At 35.9% G+C, this 18,471-nt stretch overlaps 1 protein-coding gene across 1 annotated transcript in view; it reads right to left on the bottom strand.

Moving 5' to 3' along the window:
• Positions 1–18,471, bottom strand: part of PCDH15 (protocadherin related 15) — an 859,006-nt gene that overhangs the window by 204,488 nt on the left and 636,047 nt on the right. The window contains exon 20 of the mRNA XM_051973865.1: positions 11,181–11,297. Coding sequence (XP_051829825.1) covers positions 11,181–11,297 — 117 coding nt within the window. The remainder of the gene's footprint in view (positions 1–11,180; positions 11,298–18,471) is intronic.

Here is an 18,471-nt window from a genome sequence, read left to right as displayed (position 1 = left end):
GAGAAAGTATTGATAAATTAGTTAGTCCTTCGCTTCATAGTGATTTGTCAAACAGAAAAGCATTAGTTTCATAGCCATTGACACACCAGGTGACATTTTTATCATAGGACTTTTTTCTTATTTAAGTAATGATAACACAGTAATAAAGCTAACTAAATCAACCAACCGTCCAAATAGATAACCCAACAGAAATAAAACTATTATTATATAAATGGAGATCACTTCCTATAGAGGGTCAATGTTTTATTAAATATAGTGACCCTCCTGTTAAAAAGCTTTTTCTATTTTTACTGGTGCCCTGAGATGCAGTCATGGAAAAGAGATAAAGGAATAGGATTTTTATTTATTTATTATCATTTTGCGTCTGACTGGTTTATACTTTTGTCCTTGAGAAGACTCCTTTTTGTCACACGGATGCCCGACTGAATAATATGTATTCCCCAAGCTGATAGCTCTATCTATGTCTTGTCACTGGCATTCAAGGGGGTCTCTGAAGACAGGAGGATTCACATCTTCTAAGATACTGCACTCCAAAGGAGAAGCTAGAACGTGATATCTAGGAGGTATGGGAAGAGCCAATCAGTGGGTGAGAAGATGGGTCACCCTCTCCATAATAGCTAGTACTGGAGCTTGTCTCCAATAGAACTGCATATATCTTCACCTCACATCACTTTTCAATTCTATTCCTTTTCTCCACTGTTCAATCTCCCAACCTCCCCCTCTTTCTCAGGCAGGTGTTGGTTGCTCAGAATAATCACTACCCATTTGCTGCTATTTGGGTATCCATAGGAACAATTACCCAAGGGATGATGGGAAAATTCTAAGTTCTGCCCCACTATTCTCACTCTTGTTTCCACTATCATCTCATTAAGCCAGCAGGTGCTCCTGGAAGAGTGGACTTTGGTGGTAGAGAGTAAGAATCCATCACTCCTCTCTGCATCTTACATGAGGCAGTCTCACAGAATGAGCAGACATACAGGAATTTTAATACAACACAGTATTTAATACATTACCTCCTCCTAAACTTTCCTTTCTCTCAAATGTCTCTATTTCTGTGGAGGGCTCTATCATTCTTCCAATCATTCAGATTCACAACATCAGAGCTTTCTTAGATATCTCTTTTTTTGCTCACCCCACATTTCCCATCAGTAGCCAAATACTATCATCCTCTCATGTATCACATTTTCTACCCTCCTATCAACTCCCTCAGTCCATGTCCACATTGCTCCTCCTTTGGATTAACAGCTATGGCCATATCAACTACTTTTCCTTCCCTTCAATAAGCCCCATTGGCTTTTGGGTTTGATTATAAAATCCTTTGTCTAGAACTCGACCCCTCACAATATTTCCATTTTTCTTATGCTTGACCTGTCTCCATATACTCTAGGATTAATTTGCACATTATACTCTGTCTCTTCATTCTGTGCTCAGTTACTACCTGCGTCCCATGCCTGAATCTAATGGCAATTAGGTATTAAAGTCAATGAAATGCTGGGTTTGGTATCAGAAGACTTCCATTGAAATCCTGCCCCAGGAATTCCAATTCTCTCTTTGCCTCAACTGTAAAATGGGAATAATAACAGCCTCTCCCTCACAGGACTGTTGTGAGAAGCTAATTAGACAATATTTATAAAGTGCTTAGCAGAATAGCTGTCATCTAGTAGATATTTCATAAATATTTATTTTCTTCCTTGGAACGGATTCCTTCTTGACTTCTGCCTCCTGGATTCCCTGGTTTCTTTTAAGAGAAAGTTTGAAGCACACCTTCAGAAGATACTCTTTTTTTTTAAATCAGGTTGAAAGTGCCTTCTATATGGAGTTACCTTCCACTTAAACTGTCTTCAACTGTATATAATTGCCATATAGAGTTGTATTCATGTTGTCTCCTTTATTAAAATGGCAGTTCCTTAAGGACCTTAATTGTTTCCCTCCCTCTTTTCTTTGTATTTTTTTTTAAATTCTTTTTTTTTTTTCTTTGTATACTTGGCACTTTGCCTGGAACATACATCGATAGTACTTAATAATGCTTGCTGTTGAGGATGATGGCTTCTCTCTAAGAAAGAGAGAACGTTCAAGCAAAATTTGAATAACTGATGGCTGTGTACATTTATATTGGTGATCCATTTTGAATATGACTTGGAGTAGATGTTTTTTGAACTTCCTGCTAAAACTCAAATTCTAGGATTCTGTGACTTTTTTTTTTCTTCTCTAGCCCATACCCTACTCAGTGACCAAAGTGATTTCTTTAAAGTATGGGTGTGTCTAACCATATCAGTTTCCTGTTCAATATACTTTACTGGCTCCCTATTAATTCTAGGTTTAATTATTCTTTCCTTTTCATCTCATCTTTATTAATTTAAAAGTCCATCTCTTATAATTTACTTAGATATTAATATAGTAGAATAGATAGAATTTTAAAGCACTCAATTACATTTATATATTTTTTCAGATGAGGTGGAAAATCACAAATTCTTTTAAACCCATTAATCTAAGTCAGCTAGGGCTTATAGAGAGGTAGATTTCTGTTGTAGACTAGAGAAGAATATTCAGGAAATCCAGTAGTGTTCTGAGTAGTTTACAGATGAGGAAACTGAAGTAATTTAAATGATGTGCCAAAGGCCAAAAAGTCAATATCAGATCCAGTTAACTAATTCCAGATTCATCATTTTTTCAATATCCTCTAGATCAGCCCTCTCATTCTATAGTTGAGGAAAACTAAAGCCCAGGGAAATGAACTGCATTGCCCAAGATTACAAAGGTGGAAAAGTCACAGAGTGAACATTTGAAACTATGCCTTTCATACTCCAAATTCAGCATTTTTTCCCACCAAATCATAGTGCTTTAATCTAGAATGCATCAGATAAGAATCTATTATTTCAAAAGCAAAAATTCCCCAAGGGTTCATTTCTCCCTTCCTGACCCTTTGTTTTTAACATTAGGCTGGTAAGGGAAATTGCATTTAACAAAGGATTCAAGGTCAAGTGAGCTTCTTATACTATCTTAGAATTACTGTTCAGTCACTCCCCCCATTTCTTTGCCTAGAAATATATAAACTACAACAGATGAGTATGAACAGATGTAAAATAGAACAGTTGAATTGTGAGTAATCTCATTTATTTATTTATTTTTTGGTCAAGATGTCCTAGAGAGTATAAATGTCTTGAGAGCAGGAAATATTTTACTTAAAAAAAAATATTCCTTATGTACCTAGAGTACAGTGAGATAAATCAAGCATTTTAGGCACCTAAAGTGTTGTTGATTTATTGACTGATAATCAACTGAGTTAACTAGCATTTATGTTTTGTTTTTGCTTTTTTCCCTTTGCATCTCCAATGTTTAGCACCATGCCTGGGATATAGTAAGTTTTCCATAAATGCTTATTGATTGGCTAGACTACATGTTAGTCACTACACTGACAAAAACCCCAAAGATATTCCCTGCCCATGAGATACTTACATTCTATTTGGAGTTACTGGTTTGGGCATATCTCTATAGATAGTATATATATATATATATATATATCATGTCTCTATAGATATTATATATATATCATGTCTCTATAGATATTATGTATATATATATATATATATATATACACACATATATATATAGTATATAAACATATACTACCATGTCTATATGTACATATAGGTGTTAATAATTATATATATATATATATATATACACACACATATGCTCCCCTCTCCCAAAAGGTAAGAGATTTAAAACTGGAGGGCGACCTTAGGGATTAACATGTCAACCTCTACCCTTCTTTTACAGATTAGTTAAATTGAGGTCTAGAGACATGAAATCAGGTTTCCTAGGTTACACAGCTAATAAATGACAGAAGTAGGTTTCAATTCTCAGTCCTAGGGGACCAGATCCAACTCTCCTACATCTTTGAAGAAAACTCAGTCCCCTGAGACTACTGCATCTTTGAAGAACATTAAGACTCTCCTATCTCTAAATCTATGTCTATATGATTCTAGGGCCCCGTGCTCTCACCAGCTTAGAGAAGAACAAAGGCTCTCATCGTTTACCAAAACCACCATAGATTCCCCCACACATTACTGTGTTGTCTCCAGAAGGAAAGAGAAAGCCAGCGGATGAGCATTGTTCCAAAAGCAGTTTTCTTTTGTCAAAGTTTGGAGAGAAGTGTCTCTGGTGGGCAGGTAGGAAAGGTTAACTTATTTTTTTTTTAATATCTAGGATGATCAGTCATTCACTCTTGCACGTCTCTTGTGAACTGTATAATGTCAACTCTGTCAGAGAAGCTAGAAGGAAAATAAGACCCTGAATAACTTCACTGAGGAGAATAGGGCATTCTCTAGAGATTAGTTTCCTTTCCTTTAGAAATCACTCTAGCTTTGTACACTTTGAATTTAGGAATTCTTTAATTATGTTACATTCATTCTGGTTCATAGTGCTTCCATTAGCAGGATTCTCTGGTAGTTTTTTTTTTTTTTTTCAGATGGTCCCATTGCTCCTATATTATAAAGTGAATATATATATATATGTAATATATATATACACATAATACATATATACAATATATGCACACATGTATATGTGCATATGCATACATATATAATTTAAATATATATGTAAATATATTTACATAACATATGTAAAATTATAAGATTAAAGGCTTTAGGGCTTGAAATAACTTCAAGATTACAAGATTTCCTAGGATTTAGAACAGAAAAGGGTCCTTAGAGATTATTGGATATAAATCTTCATTTAAAGGCGAAGGTACAGGGTCATAAGATCAAAGATAATTTAGAGATGGAAGACAAACTAGAAGAGACCTCTCTGCCTCTCAACAACCCCACCCCCTCCCTTCCACCAAGGTCTTTAAATAAAGGTTAAATGACTTGTCAGATTTCACATAGAAGACATTTTTGGTCAAGTGTGGGTTATGAAAAATGACCCCTTGAAATCTCCTCCAACTATGTCATTCTGTAATTCTCTAGCTATTTGATCAACAATGGACCAATTCCATTCCCTGGATATTTTGGCTCCTTTTAGGACTAGATACAACTGGATGTTTGACCATAGGTGAGTCACTCCCCCAACAATGGTATGTCTTCTACTTCTAAATCTAAGATCAATCAACCAACTAATCACTCAATGAAAAAATCATTATATTCTTACCATGTGTCAGACACTGTTTTAAATACAATTAAATAGTCCCTGCTCTCTAAGGGCTTTTTGTCTTTTATGGGAGACAATATATGCATACATACATGTGTGTGTGTATATATATGTGTGTGTGTGTGTGTGTGTGTGTGTATCACACAAAGTAATCAGAAGACACATTTTGTAGTGAAATTCCAAAAAGTACAAATATAATGTAATTATAATAAAGCACATAAGTTGGGGCAAACTCAGGCAGACAGATTCATTTCATCTCCCACCTTTGTGGTGACTGGAGGCTGGAGCGCAAGTCCTCGGACTGAGACAGACTTCAAGACAGAGACCATCGTGGTAGTCCTCCTGTCTCCCCTACAGAAACCAAGACACATTCCAGAGGACCTCAAGAAAACTAGCCAGGGTCCCAGGCAAGGAAACTAAACTGTGAAGGAGATAATACAGACATCTGGCTATTTTCATAGTGATTATTCAACTGAAAAGGCTGCCCCAAAGACCTCCAGAAAACCAACTAGAACATTACAGGTAGAATCAATGACATTTGGATATGTGGAATAATGTAGAAAAAGGGTCTGAGTGTGTGAAACAGTGTCTGGGATGACTGCAGTACTCATCACTAAAGTAGGGGTTAGGAGAAGGGTTCACTTTTGGGAGAAAGATAATGAGTTGTGTTTTTGGACATAATCAATTTGTAATGCTTTGGCATTATATATCCAATATCCAAGAGGTGATTGATGATGGAGGGCTGGAGAAGAGAGATGGGGGCTAGATCTCTGCATGTGAATAGTATTATATAGGGATGATGATTAAACATGGGCTCATGGCAAGGTCATAAAGATATCATAGAGGCAAATTTAATAATTTCCCTTGTTCAAAAGCTCTAGTTTTCTCATGTATAAAATTGAAAAATTGGCATCTCTGGAGTTTTATGAAGTTCCATATAGCTCCAATAGTCTATATAGCCATAATGATTAATGTACAATATACATCTTTGCCCCTTCTACCCCACAAGGAATAATTGACCCTGGAAGACTTCAGTGTATAAGGCATATAATCTTTAACATTTGTGATATAGATTAGAAGATTAAAAACAAACATCCCTCAAAAAAACAAAACAAAAACATAAGCAACCAAACAAACAAAAGATGTAAGCAAAGAAGATCAAATAGCAAATAGGAGCCCAGGTTACAGAGTTATGGAGAGAAACTGTACTGTTCTAAGTTGTGCTATCTGAAATCTCATCTCCACTTTAATTCAATTCTCTTCAATAAACATCTGATTCACAGCTGGGAGGAGGGGTTGGGAGGGGGATTATGAATAGAACTTTTGACTTGAAATCAAAAAGACAAAGTTTCTATCCAGTCTCACATTTTTACTAGTTGTGTGATTCTAAGCCAATTACCCAACTACATCTGTCATAGTTTGTACATCTATTAAATGTGGATAAAAATATCTCCTTCTTCTCACAGAGGTTGTGAAGATCAAATGAAATAAGATTTACAAAGAGCTTTGGAAACTTTAAAATGCTATGTAAATATAATTGTAATATTACTGTTGTTGTTGTATTTAATTTATCTCTGAAGACAAAATTAGGTGTAAGATATGACTGCTGACCAAGAGGGACTCCCACTCTAGCAGGAGATATGAAACATGGATTCAACTACTTTGAAATCAGAGCAGCTGTTTCTTTGTAATTGCCCACATATGGGGTCATTATCGAAGTTACTCTATATACATATACATATTATATATATATATATATATATATATATATATATATATATAATATGTATATGTATACATATATACATATATATGTGTGTATATATACAGTATATATTCTGTATCCATTTGGAATATATCTATTTGAATAATTGTACAATCTATTGGATCACTTGCCATATGAAGGAGGGGGCAAGGGAAAGGGAGGGAGAAAAAACAATTGAAATACAAGGTTTTGCAATGGTGAATATTAAAATCTATGCGTGTTTTGAAAAAAAAACTTAAAAAATGAATACATTTATTCATGTAAATATCTTCCCTATTAGAATGTAATCCCTTTGAAGATAGGGGACATTTTGGATTTTCCTATTGGTTAGCAAAGTGGTGACACATAATAGCATTTAATAAATGCTTTTTCAGTTATTTGTTGAAGAAAAAATACTCAAAGGTTTATGGACACACAAAAATTACTTCCTTTAGAAGAAATCAGGAAGTCTTCATGGAAGTTGTAGCATTTTAACTGCACCTTGAAAAATAAGGCATTAAAAAAAACTTTTATAATTACACTGAAAAAAGTCTGCCATAGGTTCAGATGGGTCCTGTAGGTTAGATTTTGGCACCACTACAAGAATAAAGGGCAATGAAGTTGGAGATACTTAAGATAAAAGAAGAAAAGATTCAAAAAAGATATAAAAACAGGGAAGCTGTCTTTGAGGATTTGGAAACCTGTCATATGCAAGATGGAGCAGTCTTAGTCTTCTTAGAAGTTCCAGATGACAGATAAAGAAAGATGGGTGGAATTTGCAAAGAGTCTTTGTTTGAACTAAGAGTAAAAAACTAGACAGTTTCTGAATGATTTCTCTCTAAAAGGAAACTTGACAATCACAAAAAACAGTGCATCTCCTTGACCCCTATGGAGATCTTCAAGAAAAGGACTGATGACAAATTATGAATTACATTCCTAAAAATTAAGAATTGGCTTTAATGGCTGTTGAAGTCACTTCTCATTCCTCAATTCTCTATTTTATGTGTGTATGTTATTCAAAGGGGTTAAATTTCCAAGGCTTAATTTCTCAAGGAATTCTTTATCTACATGATTATTATTTATACTATTAATAATTACATAAAATAGCACAACAATATCCCAATACCTAAGGGAGAAACAAATGACATTCTGAATGTTGATACGTCAGTTGTCAGTCATTTAATGGAATATATCTTTGGTGAATAAGGTCATTGAGTTCATTTTGTATTATTTTGCTTTCATTCCCCAAATTTACTAAAGAATTCAACTGAATATTACCAATTCATCCATTATCTTTGGGACATTTACCTGAGTAAGTGTAGGGTAAAGTAAGTAGGCTCAGGAAGACTTGACTGGTCTTCTGACAACTTCCCTCCATGAATTCTATAGTTTAGCTAAACTGGCCTGCTTCCTATTCATCATGCATGGTACTCAATCTTTTGTCTTTGCCACATTGCATTGTATCCATTCATCAAATCTACCTCTCTTCATCTTAAAATTTCAGAATTTCTTCAAGATTCAGTTCAAATTGAATCTTGTGGGGAGGCTACTCCTAATGTTTGCAGCTGCTAGGACTGTCCTTATTTAAGCTACCTACCATCTAATGTGAGTAAATTGGCTAAATTCTCATTTATACAGATGTGTTTCCAATTAGAAAGTAAACTCCTTGAGGTCTTGAGTTTATTTTTGTTTGTACCTGCAAATTAGATCCCAGATCCCAGAATATAATGAACATTTGCTAAATGCTTATCAACTAAATAATTGATTAATACAATAAGAATTTTCAAACTAAAGGGGACCTCAGAGGCCATGTAGTCTAAGCACTTCATTTTCTATGAGGACACATAAATCCCTTGGAGGTTGTGACTCTTCTAAGATAATAGAACTGAGGTGTCTTCTGACTCCAGAAAGTGAGTGGTTCAAATGGGATTTGAATTTGCCTTCATGAGTTTCAAGATTCAGTCCTCTTTTCACTGTACTTTATAGTAAAGTCTGAAGATCACATTGTCTTTGTTGTTATAAACTCATTTCAGACAGTTTTTAACTGCCCTGTCAAGTCATACTCCAAACTTAACAAGTGATTTTCATGCATATGAAAGCACTTTTAGTTTCTTTATTTTCTATTGGGTTATTAAAATGGTAGCTACCAAAATTCAAATGCTATTCATTCAAATTCTTAGTTATTTATTTAAGTATATGCAGATTAGGTAAGAAACAGAAAATTGGATATTTAAAATCAACTTTTGAAGTTTTCTGGCTTTTGTTTTTTTCCCCTCATTTTCCCTCCTATTTTGTCTCATTTTCTTTATTTTTATATATTGAACAGAGAGATAAGTATCCAGAAAATCTCATCCCATTCCCAGGGTAGCCACAAATGTCACTGGACTTAAGTAAACTTTCTCTACATATATCATTTGGGTGCTCTAAGACTGAAAGACTACAGGCAAAGTTCTCTGAAATCCTTGTAGCAAGTACTTGGTGTGGTACCATGGCCTATTTTTAACTCTTATCAGAGAATCAGTAATAAGCAATTATTAAGTACCTATAAGCAGTAACAAACCATTATTAATTACCTACAAGCACTGCTAGGGATAAAGAAGAAGAAAGATAAGGAATTTGCAATCTATTGGAGACAGACAGAAAGTGAAGCCTTTGACACATACAGGATAGCCCTGGGCAAAAAAGTCAACCTCTCAATGCTATGGGCAATTCTTTAAATTTATTAATTATCCTCCTGTATAAGTGAGGTACTTCTCTGCCTAGAAGTTCCAGTTGTTAATAAATTGCAGGTCTAGTCCCTATTCATTTATCTCTTCAGGAGATTTCTAAACTTGTTTGCCATTACAATAGTATTTTGAGTGAGAGCTATGTGTCTGACTTCTAAAAAAAAATTATTCAGGGCTTGCTGAACTTGTGTCATAAAAAGATGGGTAGAAAGAAATGTTTCTGTTTAGACTGGAGAAGAGAAGGCTTAGAAGGGCCATAAGAGATATTTTCAAGCATTTGGAGGACTACTCTATGAAAGAAATCTTTAAAAAAAAAAAAAAAGAAGAAGAAGAAGAAAGAAATCTTGGACTTCCTCTGGGTCCCAGGAAGCAATCCCAGGAGCAATGGGTATAAATTTCAATTTGTGCTTGAGATAAGAAAGCAACTTCATACCCATTAGTGTTATCCTTAAGCATCTCAGGAGAAGGTGACTTGCCACCCTTTGGAGTTCTTTTTAATTAAAAAAAATTATTGAAGCTTTTTATTTTCAAAACATATGCAAGGATTTTTTTTTTTTTTAAGATTGATCCTTGCTAAATCTTGTGTTCCAATTTCCTCCCTTCACTCCACCCCCTCCCTTAGATGGCAAGTAATTCAATATATGTTAAACAGTAAATATATACATATGTGTGTGTGTGTATGTGTGTGTGTATGTATGTATAAATTGAATATAGGCATATGTATTTATACAATTATCATGCTGCACAAGAAAAATCTGTTCAATAAAAAAGAAAAATGAGAAAGAAAATAAAATCCAAGCAAACAACAACAAAAGAAGAGAAAATGCTATGTTGTGATCCACACTCAGTTCCCACACTCCTCTTTCTGGATGTAGATGGCCCTCTTTATCACAAGATTATTAGAACTGCCCTCAATCATCTCAGATTTGAGAAATGGAGTTCTTTAAGTAAAGACTGGATGAGCTTTGTTCAGGGATAATATAGAGAAAATTGTTTTTTAAAGGACCAGTAGGTCTTAATTGCCTCTCATATTTTGAAAGTCTGTGATCCTGGCAATCAAATATACCATCCCTTTTAGAAATCCAGAACTGGAACCTGAAGTCAAAGGAAATTGAATGGATTCTTCCTTCATAGGTATTTATTGTTTTATTTATTTTTTTTAAGAAATACAATATATTTTCTAGTTCATAGATATCAAGCAACAAGAAGTATACTTAGAATAATCATCTGACTCAGGGGCAGCTAGGTGGTACAGTACATAGAGAATCAACTCTGAAGTCAGGAGAAGGTTCAAATCTGACCTTAGACATTTAACACTTTTTCACTGTGTGACCCTGAGAAAGTCACTTAACTCCCAAATACCTCAAAGGGGGAGGGGAGAGAGAGAATAATCATCTAACTCATTGGTACAATGCATGACAGTTATTATACAAAATATAACAAATGGGAGACCTCAAAACCCATATTCATCACCTTGATCATTCTATGGACATAGAGGAATGCTTATTTGAGTTTAAGGTTTTCTTTCAATAATTGGGAATGTTAACTCGACTTACTGGAGGATCCGCATCTTCAGCAAAAACAGTAGTGATCAGCGTGCCCTTGACTGCATCTGGAGCAACCATCCCTTTGTAAAGACGTTTGGAAAACACGGGAGGATAATCGTTCATATCCTGCAAAACAAAATTTGTGGTTGAGTCCAAACAAGGTTAGAGAGGAAGGAGCAGTGGCTCCTTCAGCCTCTCCCCATTTACTCTTTTTGGATTATAGAACCCATTTGCCACTGTCAGTCCCTTGTATTCAATTCCATTATTCTCACATCAGTTTGGCACCCAAGAGAATGTGGCCAGATTCCCCATACAATTTTAATGTGTGAGATAGCAGCAGAAGGTAATTCAGCTTAAATACAGTCTGTCACCCAGAAAAAAAAAATAAAGCATGGAAAAGCTTGTGACAGAAACTTCCTAAGATGCTTCCAGTCACATGGCTGAAAAGTTCCAAGTCACTAAGGGATTGTGAACATCTATTAAAAAAAAAGTGCTAAGCTAGGAGACAGGTGATTAAAAACAACAACAGCAACAGCTGGGGAAAAACCTCCTCCTCATCTGTTTTGTTGAAATAGCAACTGCTTTATCCGGTAATCAAAAAGGTCATTGTTAGACCCAGCAAAAAAGAGAGAAGTGTTTACTGATCAATCAACAAATCAAAAAGCATTTCCTATGCACTTACTGCATTTTAGATACTGAACTAAGTCCTCAAGATAACATAGACATAGGAAAGGCAATCCCTGCCCTCAAGGAAGGCAGAACGCATACATATATAGGTGAATAAATAAGACACAAGAGCATCTTTGACCAATTAACAAGCATTTATCCACTACCTTTAAATGTCAGGGACTCTTTTAAATGTTGTGAATTCAAAAAGAATTCAAAATGATTCCTGCCCTTAAGAGCATCACATTCTGATCAGAGATATGTATAGGGCAAGCTAGATAATGTAGCCTATGGAGTGCTGGCCTTAAAGTCAAGAACATCTGAGTTCAAATCCAGCCTCAGATACTTACTATTACCAGCTGTATGACTCTGGGAAAACTAGTTAAACCTTTTTATTTATTTAATATTTCCCCCCACTTATATTTATTTTTTTTTTTTACATTTACTTTTAAAATTTTTTAGTTCTAGATTATTTCCCTCATTCCCCTCCACATTAAGAAATCACATGTAAAGTTATGCTAAACATTTCCATAAAAGTCAAGTTATGGGAGAAAAAACAAAAGAAAACAAATCATAGATCTCTCACCCTAATGAAAATAAAAAAAAAAAAAACACCTTAAGATAAATAAAGTTAAAAAAAAAAGATGAGAGAAAGAGGGAATCCTTTAATCTGTATTCAGATTCGTTCTGGGGTATGGATGGGATTTTTTATGATAAATCCTTCTGAGTAGTCATGGACCATTGTATTGCTGAGAAGAGCAAAGCCACTTACAGTTGGTCATCCCAGAACAGAAAGTCACTTTAACTCACTTGCTATATATATATATGGTGAAAGCTTAGACAATAAAAGAAACTGGGAAAGGCAGAGATGGTAGTTTTGAGCTGAGTATGGAAGAAAACAAAGGATTGAAAAAGAAAAGTTGATGATACAGAGTATTAGAGGTATATGGGTGCTAGACCCCCTTTTCCAAATTAACTAATCAGAGACATCTTCAGATACAAAGAGAAAGCATTTATTTAATCCTTGCAGGGAGAGGCCCAGACACATAGCTAGGAGCCATCCCAATTCCTGCCATGTCTTCCTGAACCCTATCAGCAGGAAGTAGAATAGCTGTTTAAAACAGGAAAAGAACCAAGCCTTTTCATTGGATAGACTAAAAGGAAGTAACCATCCTTGACCAATGGTCACCAGTGTTGTCTGCCTCTCACAGGTCATTTCTTGCATTTCTTCCTTTTACCTTTTACCTCCTGCAACCCAGGGCCTAACTCTCTAAGATCATGAGACCTCCAGGGTTTCTCCTGAATCTAGAGTCCAAAGCCCAATCTCCCAGCTCTGGGAACAGGGATCATGTGACTCAATACTGAGAAATACTTCATCCAATCAGTCCCATTCACAGGTATGGGACAAAGCCACTCAAACTAGATACACCTGATTCATATTGAGTCATGTGACTTGTTATTAGCACTGCTATAAAAAGCATTTTTATTCAGGTATATGCATTAGACCATACTGCCTCTGAGGACTCTTCCATGGTCTATGATTCTGTGATCTCATTTAACATGGGTATATTGTGCTGCAACTGGACCAGATTTTATGACCCCCAGATGACATATGAGGAAAATGAGACCCTGACTAGAATGTGCTTTTAGTATCAAAATCATGCCTAGAACCTCAGGCTCCTGATAACTAAATTCTTACCCAGCTACATAGATTCTCCACTGCTGGCTGGCCCTTTTGGGTTAAAAATGAAAAACAACCCTTCAAATTATTAAATGTTTCAAAACCTTGATTTAGACTCTAGCAAATTGTTTTTCATAATCGTGTGCCGTGCTCAACATTGGAAACACATCAGGGGTCAAGGGCACTTTGACTCGAGGCTAATTTTTAATTGCTTATAAAGGCCTTTGGACCTACTTTTCTCACCTGATGCTATACCCATTATCTTTGGTATTTGCTCTGATAAAACAACTTCATGGGCAATGCAAAGTAAAGAAATACTAATTAAATGGATATAAAATCCTTTCCGCAAAGGGGTCAGTGCAATTACTGAACCGTTGTTTAACATGGTTCCCTTTTTTGTTTGCAATGCATTAGACGTCTAAAAATTAAAGCTGAAGGAATTCACACATTTCAGTAAAGACTAATAGATCCCAGATAGAGAGAACCTATTGGAAAAGGAAAGGGATGTCTTCCCCTCCCTTTGCCACCCAGAACTATTTTGACTAGAGGATGTATGATGTGGGAGATAGATAAGAAAGCCAGGAAGATCTGGGTTTGTCACACTTCTTCCAGATATGGGAGCCAGAGCAAGTCACTTAAGTGCCCAAGTAACTCTCTAAGAACTTCCCAGACATTAAAGCAAGGAAATACAAGAGGTACTAAAGGTCTTCAGATAAAGGTTGGATGACTGCCATTATTGTGGGTTGGACTTAATGAGTTCTGGAGTTTCTTCAAATTCTGAGATTCTGCATTGCATGAAGCAGGAATTGATAATGTCATCCTAACCACAGGATTCATGAGTGCAAGCCCTCTCACCACTTCCACTGAATTTTAGAAGACGAAATGTTATAAGACACTACATTGGTCATCTAGTCCAACCCATGCCTGGAAGAAGAATCCTTCCTTTTGATCAATCTAAAAATGGTCATCGAGTTTTGTTAAATGACTTTTAATGAAGGGAAATGTACTTCTCACAGCAGCCACTCTACTCAGGGCAATTTAAATAGTTGGCAAACTTCTTCCTAACTTCAAGTTTAAATTTTCTTTACAACTCCTATTAAGTCATGACTTTTCCATAGTATAGGCTTTGAAACACTCGGACATATCTCTCATGGCCTTATTTTGTAAGGCTAGAGATGTTCAATATACACTGAAATCAAGCAATCTTGTAGTTTCTCTTGGCAGTTTGTATCTTGAAAAATATGCAATAACTAATTCAACAGCATATATTTTCTTTGTAATCTTATGTGTTTATTTTATACACTTAAAACAATATTCTGAGAAGGGATCCACAACTTCACCTGATAGCTAATAGGGTACAGAACACACAAAAAAGTGAAGCTCTACTCTCTCTCATTAATGTCCTTAAATGACAGTGTCCAGAACTAAACACAAAGCTCCCTGTGTGGTCTGACCTGGGAGTAGATCAATGAACTCCTTATTTTTGGAAGACACATCTCTTTTTATGTAACCCAAATCAACCATCTATACTCAAATTTAGGAGCCAGGAAAAAGCATGAGGAAGCTTAACACAAAAAAGCAAGTTTGGCCCCGAGTTTTTCAAGTTGAGTCACTAAGCACTTACTAAGTTCCTACCATATGCACTAGGCATTGAGCTTTGGAAGGATGAAACCCATGACTGCCATAAAGTCCTTGATGAGTATTTTTTTTTAAAGAGAAAAGCAAATAATGGAGAGAGTATCTCTGAATGTGTGGTAGATATATTTATAAGCAGAAATCTAGCATCCATGGGGAAATAGATCCCAGGTGGAATGGATATGGATGGATGTTCATGGATGGAAAATAAAGTGACTTTATCATCATTATACTACAGTTTCACTAGAAAGACAGAATAAAGAAAGGAAGATTAAGGGAAATAGGTCATCAACTCAGCACAAATTTTGGAATTGGAATGAGGTGGGTTGTCAAATTTCCTAGATACCTGCTAGACTTCTCTCACCATCAAAAACATGGAAGCTAATAATGTCTTGTCTTTTTGATGATTTCATCCCTCAAAAGGCAGAGCAAGCATCAAGAATGGAATTTATTCCACTTCTGATTCTCACTGAGAGAAACTGTGTACGGGGATCATGGGGATTTTGTGGAGGAAGTTATTACCCCTTTTTAGAGTTTGTGATCAAGGAGAGAAAGCCAGGAACAGTCTGATATGGGCTTTGGGAAAACAGATGAAAGGGATCTGATAAACTAAAATTTTGCAAAATGAAGGCAACCCAAAGGTTATAGAAAATGTTTTAGAATGAAGTTCTGAAGAAACAAAAGAAGCTTGACAGCTCACCATAATATTAATAACAGAGGAATTTGAACTCTGAATATTTCAGGATTTCCCCTTTTTAAAAAAATAATATTCTCTAAACAAAAGAGAGAGAGAGAGAGAGAGAAGAGAGAGAGAGAGAGAGAGAGAGAGAGAGAGAGAGAGATGTAGGGTTAGCAACTTAGCTAGTAGAGTAGATCAATTATATTTCAAGCTTTTGAAAGGACAGAGATGAGAGTGTCAGATGGAGAGAAATGGACAGCTTGCTATCTGTTAGTTGTCATCCTTTGTTCTTGAAAAGGACCAAAATGACATTAGTCTGTCTAACTGTGGCTGATCAGAATAATTCAAGCTTGGAATGCTCTGCTACAGAATGGACACAAATAGTCACTATGAATATTTGGGGTCCTTCTCTAACTTTGTACTTTTTGTGTTTCTTTTTGGCTAATTCAATTCATCTTCTCTGAGGAGGGCACATCATGCTAGGTAATTTTGTGGCAGTGTCTCCCATGTGATACAATCAATTCCAAAATTCTGAGAGAGACTTTGAGAGTATCCTTGTATTACTTTTTCTGACCATCTTGGGAGCGTTTGCCCTGTGTGATTTCTCCATAAAGTAATCTCTTTGGCAAGTGTATATTTTCTATTTGAACAATGTATCCAGCCCAATGGAGTTGTGTCCTCTGCAGAAGAATTGGAATTCTTGGCAACATAGTTTGAGAAAGGACCTTAGCAAGGCAGCTAGCTAGAGCAATGGGAGAGCACTGGCTCTCGGGTCAGGAGGATCTGCATTCAATTCTGAGCTCAGATACAATATTTCCTAGCTGTATGACCTTGGGCAAATCAGTTAACCCCAATTGCCTCAATTGTTATCTGTATCAATGTAGGGATACACATTGATGAGATCACAGAAATTCTACATCATTGAAACATTGGCAGAAGACTGGCTCACTTCCTGAATGGGGGGGGGGGGAGTGGGGACATGTTTCTATGAATTCAATTCTCAATTGGATGCACAATAGTCTTAAAACATAATTCCACCATGCTGGTTAATTAATCACCATGCTGAGGCCATAAATAGCGGGAACTCATTAAAGGATGGGCTTTTGCCTCTTTATTTTCTGTACTTGACAAGATGAGTTAGTAATTCAGAACTGTTATTGTAGCCATATTTTTCTTTTACGACACACCAAGCAGACACTCCTTATGGGGTTGTGATCCTTGATCGGCCCTAAGATGCCCAGTGAATTGCTCATTTTTCTTCTGGAATATATCCTTTCAGACAAGGGAAAGTGAGTAGACAGCAGTGGTGCTGGGTGGAACCCATGGCTGGTTCTACAGCCCAGGAATATCTGAAGGAAATTGCCAGGAAACCATTTCTGCACAAATGCTTTTATTGAATGCAGTGAGTGATGGAAGAACTGCATCCCCCATAGCTGTCCTCTTGTTTTTGTTTTTGTTTTCCTTCCACTAAAGAATAGTCTTAGCCAATCAGAAGAAACAGCAATTGATAAACTCACCACTGTGTCTTCTCAATCTTATGAGATCATACAATGGTCCCATCTAAGCCTACTTCCACATGCTTAATAAAAATGATCAGGCCTACCTATGGATATGTGCTGAGGTTTCTTATAGAAAATTTTTGTTAGTTCCTTTAAGAGAGAGGAGGAGGGAGGGGAGAGAGGGAGAAGGGAGAGCTAGAAGTAATTTGTTTTGAACTAGTTAGTTTCAACAAATCATAGGACTTCAGAACTGGCCCAATCCTACATTTCCCAAGTTTCCAAGACTCAGGGAAGGTGAATAACTTGCTCAATATCATACAACACAAAAAGTAGAAATTAAAACTCAAGTTGAAGTACTCTGATTATCTGTCTTGGGATAATATAAATATTCCATTACATTGGGAATTTTGTGACAGGGACAAATAGCATGAAATCCAGCCTCAGTTGAAGGGGATGGAGAAGAAAGCAACAGAAACTCCCAGGAGACTGGCATTAGTCTACTCATGGAAACTGCAGTGTGGGAGGGAAGAGATAGAACACATAATTAACCCAGCCCACAGAAGCCTGAAGAAAAGCCCTGTTCACTATGCCTTAGTTAATGATCATGGAAAGAAAAATGAACCAGGAAACATGAGCTTAACTTTTTTTTTTTCAAAACTAAACTCTAAGATAAAAATCTGTCATTCAGTCAGAAAGTCCAGCCTAAACCTTACAACTTCTCTAAACCTTTCTCAGTCATTAGGTGAAGAGAAAAACAACATCTTGTAATGTGGTAAAATTAAACAAGTTGAAGCTTCATGAGGGAATTAGACAGATATGCAGCCAAAAATCAGTGCAGGAAAATGATTGAGAAATAATCTATTCTGCCTGTGAGAGATGTGCAAGAAAGGAAGATTTAACCCTTTAACAACTATCCTTAAATAAGTAAATATTGTCATGTACATTTTCATGAGGATATTTCTTGAGATATTATATTCTTTCCTGCACTTAAAACAGCACAAAACAAAATTATTGGTGATTTTTAAATATTGCTTTATTATTTCCCAATGAACATAATGCTCAAAAGAACTCTCCTTTATAAAACAAAAGCTGTCAAGCATGTACATGACTGTCATTTGCCTTATTTACTTCTCTGATGAG

This window comes from Antechinus flavipes, chromosome 2, assembly GCF_016432865.1.
Source record: "Antechinus flavipes isolate AdamAnt ecotype Samford, QLD, Australia chromosome 2, AdamAnt_v2, whole genome shotgun sequence".
Lineage (NCBI taxonomy): Eukaryota > Metazoa > Chordata > Mammalia > Dasyuromorphia > Dasyuridae > Antechinus > Antechinus flavipes.
This window is presented reverse-complemented; position numbering and strand designations above follow the sequence as displayed.